This window comes from Ascaphus truei, chromosome 3, assembly GCF_040206685.1.
Source record: "Ascaphus truei isolate aAscTru1 chromosome 3, aAscTru1.hap1, whole genome shotgun sequence".
Lineage (NCBI taxonomy): Eukaryota > Metazoa > Chordata > Amphibia > Anura > Ascaphidae > Ascaphus > Ascaphus truei.
In genome coordinates this window covers 214,308,703-214,328,438 of record NC_134485.1, presented here as the reverse complement: position 1 = coordinate 214,328,438, position 19,736 = coordinate 214,308,703, and the positions used below count along the sequence as shown (strand labels likewise).

Genomic DNA, 19,736 nt, shown 5'->3' with positions numbered 1-19,736 from the left:
CAGTTGGTAGACCTACATTTTCATATGTTACTAGAATTGTACACTCCCTGTCTCCCCACCTATGAGCTCCTGTTTGGCCCTGCCTAGATTACTCAGTGAAGTAAGGCGCTTTAAGACATTGAAATAAAGGAACCCAGAGTTAAAATTACCCTTTTTGAAAAGTGTTAAACGTTTATACTGCTTGATGCAAAAAGTCCTAAGAATGTCACATAATGTCTGATAATTTGGATTTATTTTACATGTAAAAAATATGTATTCTGAGGGCGCATGCGCAGCTTTGCAGGGAATGGCAGCATGAACCTGTAGCTCCCAGGACCCTTCCACTGCATAAAATATAAATCCCACTCGACCACCAATCCAGGCATCGGAGGGTCCCCGGAACCGAAGGAAATGATTCCCAAACACAAAAAGTCGGGCGCCTAGGAGGTTACTCGCTTCATTGAGCGAAGCGCGCGAGTCACAGCAGAGCAGGGTAAGGCTGCGGTCCCAGTACACTCTGTGCGCACGGCGCGGCGTGCACTGTGTGTGTAAGCACCGCCCCTCAATGGGGCTGGGCCCACTACGCATCGTCACGCAGAAGGTGCAGCCGCGCCGTGCGGCAGGGTTTTTCCCAACTCAATAAAATTGAGTTTACACCTAGCGACGGAGGCGTGGTCACGCCCCCACCGGCGGTTCACCCAATAAGGGCGAACCAGCCGCGTGACGTAATGGCCACGCCCCTGCAAATCCCCGACCACGCCCCCTCCCGTCGCAAGCTCCCCTCTCCCTGTCAGACCGCAGATCGCAGTTGGCGCTGTGACATGCGCCGCCCCCCCACGCCGGGCGCGCTTGTCACAGACATTACTGGGACCGCAGCCTAATGGCAACGCCCCCTGTGCTCTCTCCCACATGTCATCAGACTCCGAGCAGGAAGAAGAAAAAAGTCACTGGTTCAACCAAAAAAACATATAACAGGTACATTCCAGCAAGAATTGCAGAAAGCAACCCTGGACTAAATATCCCATGTTGCCGGTTGCTGTCCCCCCTCTCGGGCTAAAAGGCCCCCCTCCCCAGGAATTCACTATTCCATTGACTGCTAGTTTCCAATGCGTTTTGTTCTAGATCTTAGGCCACCCTCAGTGGCTCCCACTACCTTACACTTTCTTCCCATCTTGTCTCCCCCCCCACCGCTAGTCTCACGCCCTTCTTCCCGCCGCCATGGGAAGATTACAAAGGTCTCAGACCTGTGTCACAGTCAGTTTGGGATTAGTCACTCAAAGGCCTAGTAACGTTCTATTACCTGGTAATCCTTGGCAGTCACGAGGGAAAAAGAATACATATATATATACACATAATACATATATATATATATATATATATATGTATATATATAACAAAGAAAAAAGTATCCAAAGAGAATGCATTAGATTGTTTTTCATCTTGCCCCTGTGTTTGCCATATATATGGGTACCACTTCTCTTATGAGGGTTTACATCACCTTTGCTGCATGACTTATCAGTCTCTTATTTGGGCAGAATATAGATCATATTTAACCTGTATGGTGTATCCAGTATCCACCTGGTTGTCCCATTGATGATTAGAGGAGTTTTGTTTGGAGTCCCCCTCCTTTTTATCTTCTCCCTTTTTTTCATTGCATTAATAAATTGTTTATTTCTTTATGGTGCACCTGTGTGCTCCTCTTTGGATACTTTTTTCTTTGTTGTTCTTATATTACCATTTTCCTTGGAGCACCGCTGTCTATTGATACAATAGCATATATATATGACAGCTTTGAGTAACCTTTCTATATAGGCATTCATGCGGTATATACTGTGTGTATGTGATACATATAGATATATATATATGTATGTATGTTTGACTTACCTTTGTATCTGATTAATTCAATGATCACATTTGAAAGTAAAGTCGCAGTACAAATTGATATACCAATTATTATAAGGAATTCATATTTTCGGATGCAGTCTGAAAAAAAAAAAAGAATCATTCAATCTTTTATTTGAGCTATAAAGCTGTAATGCAATTTACTTCTAACTGACAAAAACATTGGTATGGTTTGCAACTCCTGTTAATATAAATCTGTGTTACATTACATCTAAAAGAAGCGCAACAGAGCAACACTCATAAATGTATTGCATTTAATAAAGGCATATAAACTAGAAAAATTACACAAAAGAAAACAGCATAAAAAGAACATCACAAAATAACAATGCAAAAACAGTAAAAAGCAGAAACAAATGTCTATCTGTAGGAATATGCTTAAGGTAAGCAATAAGATCACAGGGGTGTTGATACTCAAAGGCTAGTTGTTATAAATGCAGTCTTAAAAGATGCATTACTTGCACTTTTATGGCTGTAAAAAAACAAGGGTTTTCATCATCTCAAGCAACAACAAAAAAAAGAGTATGCTGTGAGGGAACTTATTAAAGCTGCAGTTCAAGCAATATCCTGCATGTGTGTTTTTTTTTTAATAAATCAGTTCTGTAGTAAGAAAAAATACTTTTAGCATTTTCTGTTTTAAAAACAACAACTTTGAAAGACCAATTTTCTTGTATTCTATTTTAACAAGCATGCTTGTTACTATAGCAACCATTTACATTCCCCATATCTAAAGATGTCGCCAAACTTTGCCGATCAATACAGAGAATGAATTGACCGGCAGCTATGCAGTTCTTTACGTAAAGTAGAGATTGCCCACATTGAACTATTGAAGTAAAAAAAACCAAACTAAAAAAAAATAAACGGGAGCTTGAACTGCAATACACAATACTGTATATGGCGTACGTGATTAAATGCTCCTGGAACAAACAGTATGTGGGTCATACTATCAGACCCCTTTCGGAAAAAAAACCCACAAACAGCTTTTTTTTTGCACGCAAACTCACAGCACACACTCACTACTCACATGCACGCACTCACTACTCACTGCACACACACGCACACATTAAACACTCACTACTCACAGCACTCACTCACTACTCACAGCACACACACTCACTGCACACATACACGCACTCACTACTCACTGCACACATGCACGCACTCACTCACTGCACACATGCACGCACTCACTACTCACTGCACTCACTACTCACTGCACTCACTACTCACTGCACACACGCACTCACTACTCACTGCACACACTCACTGCACACATGCACCCACTCACTGCACACACACACGCACTCGCTACACACATGCACGCACTCACTACTCACTGCACACACTCACTACTCACAGCACACACTCACTACTCACTGCACACACACATGCACTCACTGCACACATGCACGCACTAACTACACACTCACTACTCACAGCACACACTCACTACTCACAGCACACACACTCACTGCACACATGCACGCACTCACTACTCACTGCACACATGCACACACTCACTCACTGCACACATGCACACACTCACTACTCACTGCACACATGCACACACTCACTACTCACTGCACACATGCATGCACTCACTACTCACTGCACGCACACTCACTGCATGCACTCACTACTCACTGCACACATGCACTCACTACCCACTGCACACACTCACTACACACAAGCACGCACTCACTGCACACATGCACACACTCACTGCACACACGCACGCACTCACTACACACTCACTACTCACTGCACGCACGCACTCACTACTCACACATGCACACACTCACTGCACATATGCACGCACTCACTACACACACTACTCACAGCACACACTACTCACTACACACACGCACACACTGCACACATGCACGCACTCACTGCACACATGCACGCACTCACTACTCACTGCACACATGCATGCACTCACTCACTGCATGCACTCACTACTCACTGCACGCACTCACTACTCATTGCACACACGCATGCACTCACTGCATACATGCATGCACTCACTGCACACACACTACTCACATGCACACACTCACTACTCACTGCACACACTCACTGCACACACACGCACTCACTACACACACTCACTACTCACTGCACACATGCACACTCACTGCACACATGCACGCACTCACTGCACGCACGCACTCACTGCACACACGCACGCCCTCACTACACGCACTCACTGCATGCACGTACTCACTGCACACACTCACTACTCACAGCACACATGCACACTCACTGCACACACTGCACTACTCAGTGCACACATACACTCACTACTCACAGCACACACGCACGCACACACTGCACATACAGCACACACACACTCACTACTCACTCTTCACTATTCACTGCACACACTCACTACTCACAGCACACACTCACTGCACACACGCAAGCACTCACTACACGCACTCACACACTGCACACTGACACCACCCCATAATAAATTGTGCATGTTCATCTGTAGTGCATTTCCATATCAGTAACAAGTCATCAATATAGCGACGAAAAAAGTGTATGTGTTTGCGAAAGGGGTTTCTATCTCCAAACACGTGGGAAGCTTCCCACCGACCAATGAACAGATTTGCATAGGAAGGTGCGAAGCAAGTGCCCATAGCAGTCCCATGCATCTGGAGATAGAAACCCCCTGAGAAAAGGAAATAATTATGTGTGAGTAAAAAGTGAATACTGTCCAACAAAAAAGTGATATGTGCTGATGACAGTGAGGGATCCAGTTCTAAAAAGTGTCTAGTGGCAGATAGGCCATCTGAGTGAGTGATAATAGTATATAGTGATGACACGTCGAGGGTAACCCAAATAAAATTGGGAGACCAGGGAAAGTGTTGAAATAATTAATTGACCTTCTTACAAGTCATATACATTCCTGTTGCTTTTTTTGTTTAATCCTATGTGAATATTACTACAATGTAGATATATTCACTACTAGCAGAGGAGGAGGTATATAACCTATCCCATTGTGTGATACTGAACACTCCTTGAGAAAGCACTGTAGAAGCGTGAAACTAGTGGGAGTGCTTTTCCCCTGTTTTGCTATGTATTTTTGTTTTATGTAGTTAATAATTTTCTTTTATTTTTCATCCACCTGGTGAGTTGCTGAGTGCTTTTGCATAGTTTTTTGCACAATCTCTTCGTCCAGCCCATCCTACGTTGATGATCTGCGCCTATACCCCGGATTTGTGTGATGCGCAGCAGCTGTGCAGGTGCACATCACACAGGATTCGATTTCAGCCGATGTGGGGGAGACGGTGCTTTACACAGGGCTGCCATACTCTGCACCTCGCTAACGGAGGAACAGGGAGGCTACGATCAACACTACATTCGGAGAGGGGGCTTCAGAGGTAATTTGATACTTTTCCTCTGTTGTGCATATCCCCCACACCAAGTGTTGCAGCTTAGAGATAGTGTATCAATACACATCTCATCCCTATATATCTCTCCGTCTCTCCAATTTAACCCACACGGAATTTTACTCATCGGTTTCAATCATCTACATATGCTCAGCTTTGCCACTGGCACTTTGGCTGGGCATAATTCCCACTGCCCTGTTCCTAGCCTTGTGTTTCCTCATCTTGACCTATATTGTTGCTGTTTGGTCCTGTGTACCGACCCGGCTTGACCCCTAGACTTCGCTCTTCTGCATTATTTACCCCAGTTTACCTCTGACCTTCCGCATCTCTCCAACCCTGACCATGGCACCTGGACATCGACTATTCTACTGGCTCCAACCATGGCACCCGGACATCAACTATTCTACTGGCTCCAAACTCGGCAAGTATCAGGACTGTTCTCCCATCTCCAATACCGACCCGGCTACCTTGACACTCCACTCTCCAGATGTGCCCTCGTTGCTGTGGGTGGCATTTATACTTTCCCACCTCAGTACCGGGGTCCCACCTTGTTTGTGGTGAGCATCAGCATTACAGAGTCTTATTGACTTTTGAAGGTGTATGATCATACTATATTTTACAATAAACTACACATTATCAACGACCCGTTTTTGTGAGTTTGCAAACAACGACAATAGTTATATAGTTACATAGTAGATGAGGTTGAAAAAAGACACGCGTCCATCAAATTCAAGCTATGCTAAATTTAGACAACAGATACTTTATCCTATATCTATATTTACTGTACTGTATATTGATCCAGAGGAAGGCAAACAAAAAAACCCCAGTGACATATCAGCCAATGATATCTCATAAAGGGAAAAATAAATTCCTTCCTGACTCCAAGAATTGGTAATCAGATTACTCCCTGGATCAACATTGCTCTCATGTTTACTTACACTGGCGGCACACTTTATTGCAGTGCGGCCAGTTCCGCAAGCCGGGAGATTTCCCGGCTTGCTAGTGGCATCCCCTCGGCGTGCCGCGCGTCACCGATGCGCGGTCACGCGTCATCGGGTGCCTGCGCCCCCTGCACGCGCGTCCAGGGCTCCCCGAGGGAGCCCTGGTGTCCCGCGATGTGGGGGACGGCAGCAGAGGGTTCCGGGGGACCCGGCGGACCCGGAGAGGAGAGGGGGAAGCCCCGATCGGCGGGCCTCTCCTCCGAGGCTTCGGCGCGCGCCCGGGACATCCCGGCGCGCGCCAGGTTACTGTCGCGGCCGAGACTGGGCAAATGCTCGAATAAACTCGGCCGCGACAGTATTTGGTATACTGTATCACTGTATACCTTTCCTTTCTAAAAAGATGTCCAACATTTTTTTGAACAAATCTATTGTATCTGCCATCTCTGCCCTTACTGTAAAGAACCACTTCCTTTGTTGCTGGTGAAATCTCCTATCTTACAACTTTAAGGGATGACCCGAGTCCTTTGTACTGTCCTTTGGATAAATAGTTATTTTGAAAGCTCCTTGTACTGTCCCGAATATATTTGTATATACAGTTGTGTGAAAAAGAAAGTACATCCTCTTTGAATTCTATGGTTTTACATATCAGGACATAACAATCATCTGTTCCTTAGCAGGTCTTAAAATTAGGCAAATACAACCTCTGGTGAACAACAACACATGACATATTACAACGTGTCAAGATTTATTTAACAAAAAAAAAGCCAAAATGGAGAAGCCATGTGTGAAAAACTAAGTACACCTTATGATTCAGTAGCTTGTAGAACCACCTTTAGCAGCAATAACTTGAAATAATCGTTTTATGTATGACTTTATCAGTCTCACATCGTTGTGGAGGAATTTTGGCCCACTCTTCTTTATAACGTTGCTTCAGTTCATTGAGGTATTTGGGCATTTGATTATGCACAGCTCTCTTAAGGTCCAGCCACAGCATTTCAATCGGGTTGAGGTCTGGACTTTGACTGGGCCATTGCAACACCTTGATTCTTTTCTTTTTCAGCCATTCTGTTGTAGATTTGCTGGTATGCTTGGGATCATTGTCCTGTTGCATGACCTAATTTCGGCCAAGCTTTAGCTGTCGGACAGATGGCCTCACATTTGACTCAAGAATACTTTGGTATACAGAGGAGTTCATGGTCGACTCAATGACTGCAAGGTCCCAGGTCCTGTGGCTGCAAAACAAGCCCAAATCATCACCCCTCCACCACGAGCTTGACAGTTGGTATGAGGTGTTTGTGCCGATATGATGTGTTTGGTTTTCGCCAAACGTGGCGCTGTGCATTATGGCCAAACATCTCCACTTTGGTCTCGTCTGTCCAAAGGACATTGTTCCAGAAGTCTTGTGGTTTGTTCAGATGCAACTTTGCAAACCTAAGCCGTGCTTCCATGTTCTTTTTAGAGAGAAGAGGCTTTCTCCTTGCAACCCTTCCAAACAAACCATACTTGTTCAGTCTTTTTCTAATTGTACTGTCATGAACTTTAACATTTAACATACTAACTGAGGCCTGTAGAGTCTGAGATGTAACTTTTGTTTTTTTTGCAATTTCTCTGAGCATTGCACGGTCTGACCTTGGGGTGAATTTGCTGGGACGTCCACTCCTGGGAAGATTGGCAACTGTCTTGAATGTTTTCCACTTTTGAATAATCTTTCTCACTGTAGAATGATGGACTTTAAATTGTTTGGAAATGGCCTTATAACCCTTCCCAGATTGATGGGCAACAACAATTGCTTCTCTAAAATCATTGCTGATGTCTTTCCTCCTTGACATTGTGTTAACATACAGCTGAATGCTCCAGACCAGCAAACTGCTAAAACTTCGGCTTGTATAGAGGTGGTCACACTTGCTGATGATCAATGAATCAAGGGCATTTGATTAGCAGCACCTGTCTGCTACTTAGCATCTTAATTCCTATGGAAGCAGTAAGGGTGTACTTAGTTTTTCACACATAGCTTCTTTGGCTTTATTTTTGTAAAATTTTGTAAAATAAATCATGACACGGTGTAATATGTCATGTGATGCTGTTCACCTGAGGTTGTATTTACCTAATTTTAAGACCTGCTAAGGAATAGATGATTGTTATTATGTCCTGATATGTAAAACCATAGAATTCAAACAAGGTGTAGTTTCTTTTTCACACAACTGTAGTTATCATATCCCCTCTTAGACGCTTCTGTTATTGTAAATAAATCTAATTTAGCTAGCCTCTCCTCATAAGTTAGATTGTCCATCCCCTTTATTAATTTGGTGGCTCTTCTCTGCACTCTCTCTAGTTCCATAATGTCTTTTCTTAGGATTGGTGCCCAAAATTGTACTCCATATTCAAGGTGTGGTCTTACTAATGCTTTATAAAGGGGCATAATTATGTTTACTTCCCTTCCATCCATTGCCCGTTTGATGCAAGATAAGATCTTGTTTGCCTTTTCAGCTACTGCATGACTTTGGGCACTATTAATAAACCTGCTATCTACAATCACTCCTAAATCCTTCTCCATCAAGGATTCCCCCAATTTATCCCGATTTAATTTGTAAGTCGCCTTTTTATTCTTGCATCCCAAATGCATAACCTTACATTTATCTGTATTAAACCTCATCTGCCATTTACCTGCCCACGTTTCCAGTCTCTCCAAGTCCTTCTGAAGAGAAATTACATCCTGCTCTGATTCTATTACCTTACACAATTTAGTATCATCAGCAAAGATGGAGACTTTGCTCTCGATCCCAATCTCAAGGTCATTAATAAACAAGTAAAAAAGCAGGGGTCCAAGTACCGATCCCTGAGGTACTCCACTCACGACTTTAGCCCAACCTGTATAAGTTCCATTAATGACAACCCTCTGTTGTCTGTCCTTTAAACAGTTTTCAATCCAGGTGCATATATTATTACTGAGTCCAATTTTCTTTATTTTGTACACCAACCTCATGTGTGAAACCGTATCAAAAGCCTTTGCAAAATCTAAATAGACCACATCAACTGCATTACCCTGGTCTAAATTCCTACTTACCTCCACAAAAAAACAAATACGGTTAGTTTGGCATGATCTATCCTTCATAAATCCATGCTGACTATTACTAATAATTTTGTTTTCCATTAGGTATTCCTGAATATTATCCTGTATTAAACCTTCAAGTAGTTTCCCCACTATTGAACTCAGGCTTACAGGTCTGTAATTCCCCGGATGTGATCTAGCTGCCTTTTTAAATATAGGCACCACATCTGCTTTACGCCAATCTTGTGGTACTGAGCCTGTGGAAATGGAGTCCTTGAATATTAAATATAATGGTTTGGCTATTACTGAGCTTAACTCCTTGAGATCTCTTGGATGTATGCCATCGGGGCCAGGTGCCTTAAATACTTTAATTTTTTTAAGCCGCTTATGAACTTCTTCCTCAGTTAACCAATTGTTCATTAATATGTAGGTTGTGGCTTCCTACTGCGGCACAACTATTGAATTTGATTCCTCCCTGGTAAACACAGAGGCAAAGAATTTGTTTAATACCTCTGCTTTTTTCTTATCTCCAATAATCTGCCTGCCCATCTCACACTGAAAGGGTCCTATATTTTCTTTGCTCATTTTTTTGTTATTAAGGTACTTAAAGAACTTTTTAGGGTTGACCCTACTTTCTATTGCAATCCTTTTTTCATTATCCATTTTTGCTAATTTGATTGCCCAAAGTGGATAAGGGAAACTCCCTTAATTGGGTGCTCCATATACCTCCAGTGCTACCATATGAAGGCGTATAATAATGTCATTTAGAGCAGGGTTACCATCCTCCTGAGCAATGACACCAGTAACTCAATCCATGAAGGGAGAAAACAGTAAAGCAATCACAGTCCATTCAATGAGGGGAGAAAGCCATCTAACCTATCCGGTGAGTATATAACTCTACCCGGCGGTCCCTCTGTGGGTGGGCTAATAATAACCTCCCGTAGCCTCAAAAAGGTAGTAGTACTGTATGTACTCACTCTTCCAATCTGTGCTCTGCTGCACTTCTCTCGCTGAAATTAGCTGGATGGCCCCTGCTCCGTTGCGTGCCTGTCCCAATGGTAAACAGTGAATAGTGAAGTAATCGGACGAGCACTGCTGTTTAGAATAGGCGGGAGGCAAGGTGCTGTAAAAAATAACTTTATTCCGGCATACAAGCCAAAGTTTAAAACCACATGAGGAGGATCCTCTGACGCGTTTCGTCCTTATGGGACTTTATCGAAGAGTGATCTAGGGTAACCGGACCTCGCTATATATAGCCCCTCCTCCCGTGCACCAGGTACAAGGCTCCTCCCCTCAGTCTCTGCTGCTTAGCAGCTGATAAATAAGTGGTAGTAAATGGGGGTGAGTCGCCACGCATCCGCGCACATTGAGCAGGCAACCAATATAAAAAAAACATTAAACATCACGTATACTCTCCCCTGTGTGCCCCTTGTTCATACACACATAAACTTAAGTAAACACATATAATATGCAACACATTAGTTACTTTGTTATTTTTTACAGCACCTTGCCTCCCGCCTATTCTAAACAGCAGTGCTCGTCCGATTACTTCACTAATTTGATTGCCCTTTTGCAATTTTTGTTACATTCCTTATAATTCTGATACGATGTCTCTGTCCCTTCTGACTTAAAGAATCTAAACGCCTTCCTCTTCTTGTCCATTTCCTCCCCTACCTGTTTATTTAGCCAAATTGGTTTTGACTTATTTCTTTTATACTTATTACCCAAGGGTATACACTAAGTGTGCTTTTCTAACAATGTTTTAAACACTGTAGAAAAAACAGGATATTCAGCGCTCGTGCTGTGTGATGGTGTGGATGATCCCTTTGCAGCATGTACATAAAGCGTCTCCCCAGAAACTCTCAAATCTAGGTGAACCCCCCTTAAAAAGGGGGGAAGGCACCCTGAAATACAAGATAATAAAAAATGCACAAATGCGCACCAGGGATTAGTGGAAGGTAATTTATTAAAAATACACAAAAACTGAGGGGATCCAACCCCACCTCAGAACAGCTGTGCAGCTGGGCGGCTAAGTACTACCAAGGAGAACACCTGATGGTGACTAAACCCTAAGCTGCACAGTATACAAATACAGTAAAATTTATATAAAAAACATGAAAGAAAAAAACAAACATGAAAACAACCTATCAACAGATTTGTATAGAAACCGCCATAGGGTTGGGCACTGGCAAGGGGAAACGGACACTCACACTGAGACAGTCAGCAGACTCGCGGTGTCTGCACAGGATCCGGATCTCAGCACCGCGGAGATGGATAAAACCGCTGCTGTCTCCTGCAGGCTCCGTCTCAGCTTACCAGCATACACGCGCAGGATGACCTGTCGTGACCTCTACGCGTTTCGTACCAAGTACTTCGTCAGGAGGTCCTGGAGTACTTGGTACGAAACGCGTAGAGGTCTCGACAGGTCATCCTATGATCAGTCAGATATTATTCCTTGAAGAAGTGGCCTGAGCATCACAAAATGCGTAGAATAGACTTTTTAGCTTCTCTTGACAAAGTTTCCCCTGCGGTTGTAACAGAGGTCCTTCCGCGTCTCAACACTATCAATTTTGTGTGGCTGCAACGCAGATCTTTGCAGACCCCACTATCACACCACTGCACTCATAAGAGGGAGCCTTTCCCCTGGAACAGGCTTTGCTGAACAGTTCCAAGCAGATACTGTAGCTTCTGTTTCAGAAGCATTTGGACATTATCCCCAGTCCTGATCACCGGTTCCCAGCCTTTGAGTATCAACGCCCCTGGGATCTTATTGTTTACCTTAAGCATATTCCTACAGATAAGCATTTGTTTCTGTTTTTTTAACTTTTTTTTGTATTGTTATTTTGTGATTTTCTTATTATGCTGTTTTATTTAATTTCATTTATCTAGTTTATATTCCTTTATAAAATGCAATACATTTCTGAGTGTTTCTTTGTTGCGCTTTTTTTTTTAGATGTGCTGTAGTTGTTTGGAGAACAGGAGGTTGTTTCCCCTTATAGGCTGCAGAAGATCAACCTATACAGCAGTTACTGTACTTTAGGATTGGTTTCCAAATTGACATTGGTTCTGCTATTTTGGATTTAACACTTTGGATCCTGGATTGTTTGCCATTGTCCTAGACTGGTGGGTCCACAACCCTTTAGGATTGTTTTATTTAAGTGTCCCCTTTCCAGCATATCTTATGTGATTTTTATTGTGTTTTATTGTCACTGTGCTTTCCCTGTGGTGGGTTAAGTGCAGTTCTTTTTTTTCTCATACATCTGTGTTAGTATATTGACTCTATGGGCCTATTAATTATAGTGCAACTAGTATAAAGACGTCAATAATCACGGGTTAGACTTTTTTATTTTCCCACCTTCCCTCTCTCCCCTCCTTCAGTCTCTTCCCTCTTTTCTCCACCCTCACAACTGCTTCTCTCCCCACTCTTTTCTCTAACTTCCCCCATTCTTCCATCCCATCCCTTCTATCTCTCCACCGGATCTCTTTCATTTAATACCTTATGATGTCATCTATTATTCCCACCTCTCTTTGCTCCAGCATTCTTGCTTTCTTCTCTCATGTCAACTGACTTTATTTCTTTCATTCTTAATCTTCTTTCTGTCTAAACTTTGGATTTATCTGACTCTTACTATCTGCTAGCAGGCTATGCGCATTGTGAGGTCAACAATGAGCTGGGACACATGCATACAAGCCAGATACATACAGACATACAAGACCCACTGGATTTTTATATATTAGATCATGCAAAATCACCTAAAACAGAATACAATTTGACGCAATAAAAATAATTTTAATCATATTTATTAAGAATTTCCTGTGGTATACACACACACATACACACTTAAAGTGCAGGGTTAGGAGCACTCACTGTACTGTAATCTTGCCACAGACACACATCAGATCAAATAACTAGCGAATGAACTTGTAAATAGCAAGGAGAATGTAATGCTTGTGTTCCCACGCACAAGCCAAGACAAGGAGGGGGACCCGGTAGCGAGGTGGGAAAGCCGCAGGAGACACGAGATAGGATAAAGTTTCCGCGCAGCTGGGGAGCAGTGCACATCGTCACATGAGCCTGGTGCTCCCGAGAGAAGCGCGGCGCGTCCGGAGGAGTGGAGCCAGGCTCCGTGGCACAGCTGAGCCAGCTGCACGTGCTCTGTTAGCAGAGCGGAGACGCGTGCACTCTCAGGCACCAGAGCGGGGGGGTGACATGCCACAGGTAAGAAGAGAAGGTAGAGCAGAGTCAAGAGCACAAGTTTGCAATGGTTGGTTGCTTCCTGGAGGACGTCCAGCCTCCTTAAAGGCATAGTGCCAGTAACTGAAGAGAAAAGCAATACTAAATTCAAAGTAAGGGTTCTTTAGTTAAATGCTTTGGCCAAAGTATTGTAAGCCTGCTACCACGTCAAGGTAAACCCTATTCAGCAGGTCCTACAATACCCGCAACGATAAACTATACCTCAGTAATAGAAAGAGTAATGTCCCAGTCTTCCGGAAAGCCAAAGGAGAGCAAGTAGAAGTCCCAGTGGAAATCCAGGCAGGACACAGCATGCGATGACAGGAACAGGAGGCATAGAGTACTGGAGTAGTACTTTGCAAGACAAAGGGCAGATAGCAACTGCCTGTTATATAAGGAGCAGCACCAGCAGCTGCTGGTAATGAGAGTGAGGCTTACTTCCCCTCAGGAGGAAGAGGGCAGGATTTGCCAGAAAGCAAGATGGCGTCACTTGCTTCAGTATGCTTGAAGTCACTTCTTGTTGGTGAGATAAGGCAGAGGGCGGAGCAGAGGCGCGGGCTCTGCGGAAGCAGGGAAGGGTTCAGGACACAGTCAAGGATTAGATGGAAAGTGGTGCATGCCGTCACGTGTATGTGCCGCGTGTGAGAGAGGTGCGCGACGCGAGCGGGGCTCCGTGGCATACTTAGAAAAACTGAGGGTGCTTGCGCGCTCTGTAAGGAGAGCGGGGATCTGAGATGAGGCAGGTAAGGAGGGAACACGTCGCAGGGGGCGTGTTCCCCGATTCCTTACAGAGAAGAACTATAAGAATAAAGTGTTTATTAGAACCAGATCGATGGTTCGGTCCAACCTTGACAAAGGTCCAAGGTTAGACGGAAATGTCGATCCTGTTCTAATAAACACTTTATTCTTTATGAAGACCACCGGAGTGCCTAGATACTTCTCCTTGTTATATACGCACCCATACACATATTTAATTTGTGACCATCCTTTATAAATAGGTTCAAACCTCACTCACTATGTAAAATTGTGGGCCAAGAGACAGATGATGAAAGAACGACCACCCTGTATCATGATGTTTGTCCCTATATACACTGATTATGAACACAATATGCTTTATGCATTATGTCAAATCCCATACAACTGCCAAATTTACATTGGATCCTATTTATGGATCAAACGTTATGTGTTCAAAAGCAGGACTTTAAACAGAAATGGTCAGTCGACCCCTCACTAAAAATAATTCTTATACAGATGTTACAATTTAAATGTTCTCCCTTGCAGGTTTTCGCTTTCTCTCCCAACCTACGCTAATGGAAGAACTAAAATATATCTATTTTGAGGTGCTTCATGTTGAACAGTGTGTGACTTGTTAATACAATCAATTACATTTTTGGTCACACTGACCATTGTTTTATTCTAAGAAAACTGGACATAGCTCACTTACTTGTCTTTTTTTTCCTGTCTGACACAATACAGGCATACCCCGCATTAACGTACGCAATGGGTCCAGAGCATGTATGTAAAGCGAAAATGTACTTAAAGTGAAGCTTTACCTTTTTTCCACTTATTGATGCATGTACTGCACGGCAATCGTCATATACGTGCATAACTGAAGTAAATAACGCATTTGTAACAGGCTCTATAGTCTTCCCCCATGCGCACAGCTTCGGTACAGGTATTGCTGTTCAGGACGTGTTGAGAGGCGGATGTGTGAGCTGCTGTTTGCCTATTGGGCGATTATGTCCTTACTCGCGAGTGTACTTAAAGTGAGTGTCCTTAAACCGGGGTATGCCTGTAGTCTTTTGCCTGCACAATTGCGTACTCTGCACTTGCCTATAATCTAAAATGAGGGGGGGGAGACTTACCTGATCTCGGGGGCGTCAACTGTCTGGGGTTAATGTCCCTATTCCCTGAGTATTACGCCGTGCTTATTGGCTTTATGCGGCTGCATATACAGACTTTTGGAGATTTATACTGCTCACCACTTTATTATGTGACATTAAGGATTTATATATCCTTCCAGAGATCTAAGATATATGCTATTACATTGAAGTCTAATTGGATCCCTTTTTTCAAGTACCACTCTCTGATGCTCAGGGTTATTTAATTCAGTTCTTGCACAGCATTTTGGGCAATGTAGTGCCTAGAATATGATTGACTTGGCAGTTACTAGATACAATTGGTGCACTGCTAGAGAGAGAGCGGGGGCTCAAGGCCCAGAGCCTATCAGAAGGGGAAGGGTCTGTCACTTTGGAAATGCTTCCTACATTAGAAACATTAAACATGTCTTTAAAACATTCTTTTTTTTTTAAATAGTACATAACCGATTTATTAAAAAAAAACAAAAAACACACACACATGAAGGATATTGTTTGAATTGCTGCTTGAATGCTACATGTATGAAAACACCCTGGTGGTGATGTATTACAGTCTCCCGGCAGGAGCAAACAAATTGTACCAGAGTTATATATTTAAAAAAAGGAACCGTAGGATACAATGGGATGATTTTTTTGCTTTAATGAATATGGTGCAGTTGTTTGCTTTATTTCACCACAGTTTTGCAGCCTTTGAAGACTTTGATACATAGACCAACTTATTTTCTGTCAAAATTAACATTTTAAGTAATCTGGTTCTCAAAAACTACCAAAACATTAAAAAAGTATTTAAAACAGGGCTTTAAACAGAAACAGTCAGTTGACCCAAAAGTAATTATTATAATAATAATAATAATAATAATAAATCCTTGGTCCATAACACTTTAAGTGTGTCTCTTCCCATTTTTACAAACTTAATAAATGATAAAGCCCAGCTTCGCATGGGTTGCCGTAATCAAATTTACTAATAATTAAAAAAAAAAAAAACTTTCATTTCTCCTCCTCCTCCTCTAACCCCTTCATCTCTCCCCCCACTTATCTCTCTCCCTCCCATCACTTTCCTTTAATATCTTACGATTTACACAATTTTCTCCCTTCCCCACCATCCTCTTCTCTCTCTCTCTCCCCATCCTAACTTTCCTATAATACATGTTGATGTCCCCAATTCTTTCCGCCTCTCTCTTCTCCAACATTGTTACTTTCTCCTCACGTGTCAACGGACTTACACTTTTTTTTCTTCATCTGCTTTTTGTGTAAACTTTAACTCTGACTCTCCCTATGTGCCACCAGGCTATGTGTATTATGATGTCACGTGCCAGATACATATCCTACCTGGTACAACACTCACTGGCTTTTATATACAGAACATTTTAATAACCCCAAGAAATAATGTGTTTAAATAACAAAAATAACACAGGTGCACACCCCTAGAGTCCCCTTAGTATGCATTCAAAGTTTCAGGTCTCTCAGTTTCCTTGTCTTGGAGCTACGGCTGAGACAGACAGACACAAAGGCTGTTTTATTATTATAGATACAATCAACTTAAAAAAAAAAAACACGTTTGCCAATAAATAGTTGAACTGTCCTAGTATTTACATTTAAAACAGCATTGCTTCATTTTTTACTTTAGAATATACGGAGATCCTGTGAAGCTCAGCCATGTTGCTCCCAGCTTCAATAGGTTCAGCTATGGGTTACCCCAGCTGCCATATTTTATTTTATTTTCCCCCAAGGCTGACCTAGCAGCCAAATTGTTCTCCTAGTGTCAACTAAGGGTCACTGTAAATGGCAGCAGAGCGGTTGAACACAAGGCAGGATTCGAGCAGCACGGATTGCTGCTTCAATACACACTTCCTTCTTATTTCTGTACTGAATTACTAGCTGTCTGTGTAGAATTAAACAAATGGAAATGTACTGTATGGAAGTCATATTTTCTTCTGATTTGTTTAGTTTAGATGCTTACCGTAATTCCACACGATAAGTCCAATGACCTTAATTACACATCCCAATGAAAACAGAAGCGTTGAGCCAATTTTTAAAAAATTCATAATGGGAACTGTTGGAAAAAAAAAAAAAAGCTTCTGAGAAGAAAATACAGATTATTCCTTATGTTTTCATTTCTTTGCTTTATTTTACTTCTTTACTCACAGATTTTGTAAATGTTCAAAAATATTCAATATTTAAATGTTCTTGACGTATGGATATGAAAAGATATGACTGTGGCGAAAATAGGATTAATCAGCGCATTAATAAAGGCAGTATGCTCAGCTGATTAATCCTAATTCACGTTGGGACTGAAGGGGTTAACTTTATGTCCACCACACATGTAGTATTTTCCCTTCTGTGCATTGTTGTCCCCTTTTTGCAGGCTAGTCTCTGCCTGCAGTGCTGATAAACAGGAGCTGTTCCATTAAGACCATTACTCGGGAATGGAGTGAGCCAGCACCCTGATTTTTGGTGTGCAGCCTCAATGTAACCCCCTCAAGCACACACATATTAAAAATATAACTGTAAGACAAGTGGAACATATATTTTTATTAAAGTGTATTACTGTGTGCAATTTTAAAAGTCAGGACAGGAAACTGTTTCCTGTCCGCCTTTGTAAGTGAATGCATTAAGGAACAAATGTTATGCATACATGAGCTGGGGGTATTTTCCTCTTCAGCTTCAAAGGCCCCCTGTTGAGGCAATGCCTATGGGTCTAGGGACGTGTGGGAGATGAAAAGCCCCAGAGTCTTAAAGTGTGACTTAACCAGGATGTTTCTGAGTAGCACATCCTGTTCCTCATCCTGGATATTTCACACCTTGGGACCAAACTCCAGACTGTGTCCCCCCCGAAATGAGTGGCCCCTTTTTAATCAGCGGTGCTACCAAGCTGCTCACTGAGCATGCTCAGAGTTACCTGGGTTGGCCATAGGATTTTCCCATGTTACATAGCAGGCTCTGATAGGAGGAAGATAATTCCTTGCCAATGGGATAAGGCTAATGAAAAACTCCAAGGACTCCTGTCTTTAAAGAGGCCTGTAACCCTCATTCCTGTGGTTGTTACCTGATTTCTTCAAGCGGATAAGATCTAAGTACAGCGGCTGCGATTCCAGAACGCATGGGGTTAAAAACATTGCAACAAGGAAACTAGCCCTGCTTCAGGATTTCGTTAGCCCTGGAGATTCCCGAACGAACCCCAAAGAACCACAACAAACTTTTTACATTTCAAGGAAATAACGGGCTGGCATCTTGCGCCACTTGCAAAAGGACTGCAATTTAAAAGGCCATTATTTCTGTGTTTCTCGTTTCCTGGACAATTTATCCCATTCCCTCATTTAAGTAAGTCTTTTATCAAGTGTATTCTGAGGTTGTCATGTGTCTGTCTAATAAGGAAATAAATTACAATTTATTTTGCTCAACTTGTTTGTTCAATCGAGAATCCCCAAAATACAGTATAAAAAATTGTTGATAAGTTCTGTCCATCGTGACAATGACCCATATAATTTTGTAAATAGAACTTCGTAGCGCATGATTCGCAGGGTATAAAAGTAATCTTCTATTAGAATCTGATACCAACAAAGCGTAATTTAAACAAGATGAAGGTGTTGCTAAAAAGATTCTGTGTCAGGAAATAGCCCTGACATGTTTTCCTAGTTCTCCTTCTCCTCCCAGTTCCTTTCTCTGTCCACCGGGTGTGCTGCTGTTTTCTGTGTGCTCTGGGGTTCCTCTGTCTGTCTCCTCTTGTTGCTCCTGTTCTCTGTCCTTATAGTTACTGCTTCCTGTTTGTCCTTTGCCTTTGTTTTGTGTCAGACTCCATGTCTATGTCCATGCTAATGCCGCAGCTGGTTCCTGTACCTGATCTGTTCCTGTCCTGTTAAGAGTCCTTTACTTAATTAAATGCCCTTGCTGGTTTTCTGGCTTGTCCTTGTTTGTTCCCTGCTCCCCAGTCTCAGTCCCTGTTCCCAGACCTATCCCTGCTCCCCTGCTCTGTTCCTGCTCCCCTGTCCTGATCCAGTCTCCTCGTTGCTGACATTGTGACTCCAACTACACTATCTGCCGCCTGTCTCTGACTTCTGACCCGACTACGCTATCTGCCGCCTGCCTCTGACCTCTGCTTGTGACCGCAACCACGTTCCGGCCACCAAAGTCCTCCCCTCGTGACAGTGATGTGATTTAGATGTGTTAGATTTGTAGATTTGATACTTGAGGCAGATCCACTCAAACTGAACATGAATCACTTATTTAGTAGATATAGCCAAATTAGGTATCATGGGTGCTAAAACTCTTGGACATAAATATCTTACTTTCCCTATGCGCCGATGCGTGGTACGGTCATCAAAGTGATGTTAACTCTTAGTGACTTGTTGCTAGGTTGAA

The 19,736-nt window shown here is 42.7% G+C and overlaps 1 protein-coding gene across 4 annotated transcripts in view; it reads right to left on the bottom strand.

Annotated features, from left to right (window-relative positions):
- CD47 (CD47 molecule) overlaps nt 1-19,736 on the bottom strand; it is a 90,969-nt gene that overhangs the window by 21,600 nt on the left and 49,633 nt on the right. For all 4 annotated transcript variants that reach the window (XM_075590079.1, XM_075590080.1, XM_075590082.1 and 1 more), the window contains 2 exons: nt 17,338-17,430; nt 1,864-1,962 (listed from right to left, as the gene is read on the bottom strand). In XM_075590079.1, coding sequence (XP_075446194.1) covers nt 1,864-1,962; nt 17,338-17,430 — 192 coding nt within the window. The remainder of the gene's footprint in view (nt 1-1,863; nt 1,963-17,337; nt 17,431-19,736) is intronic.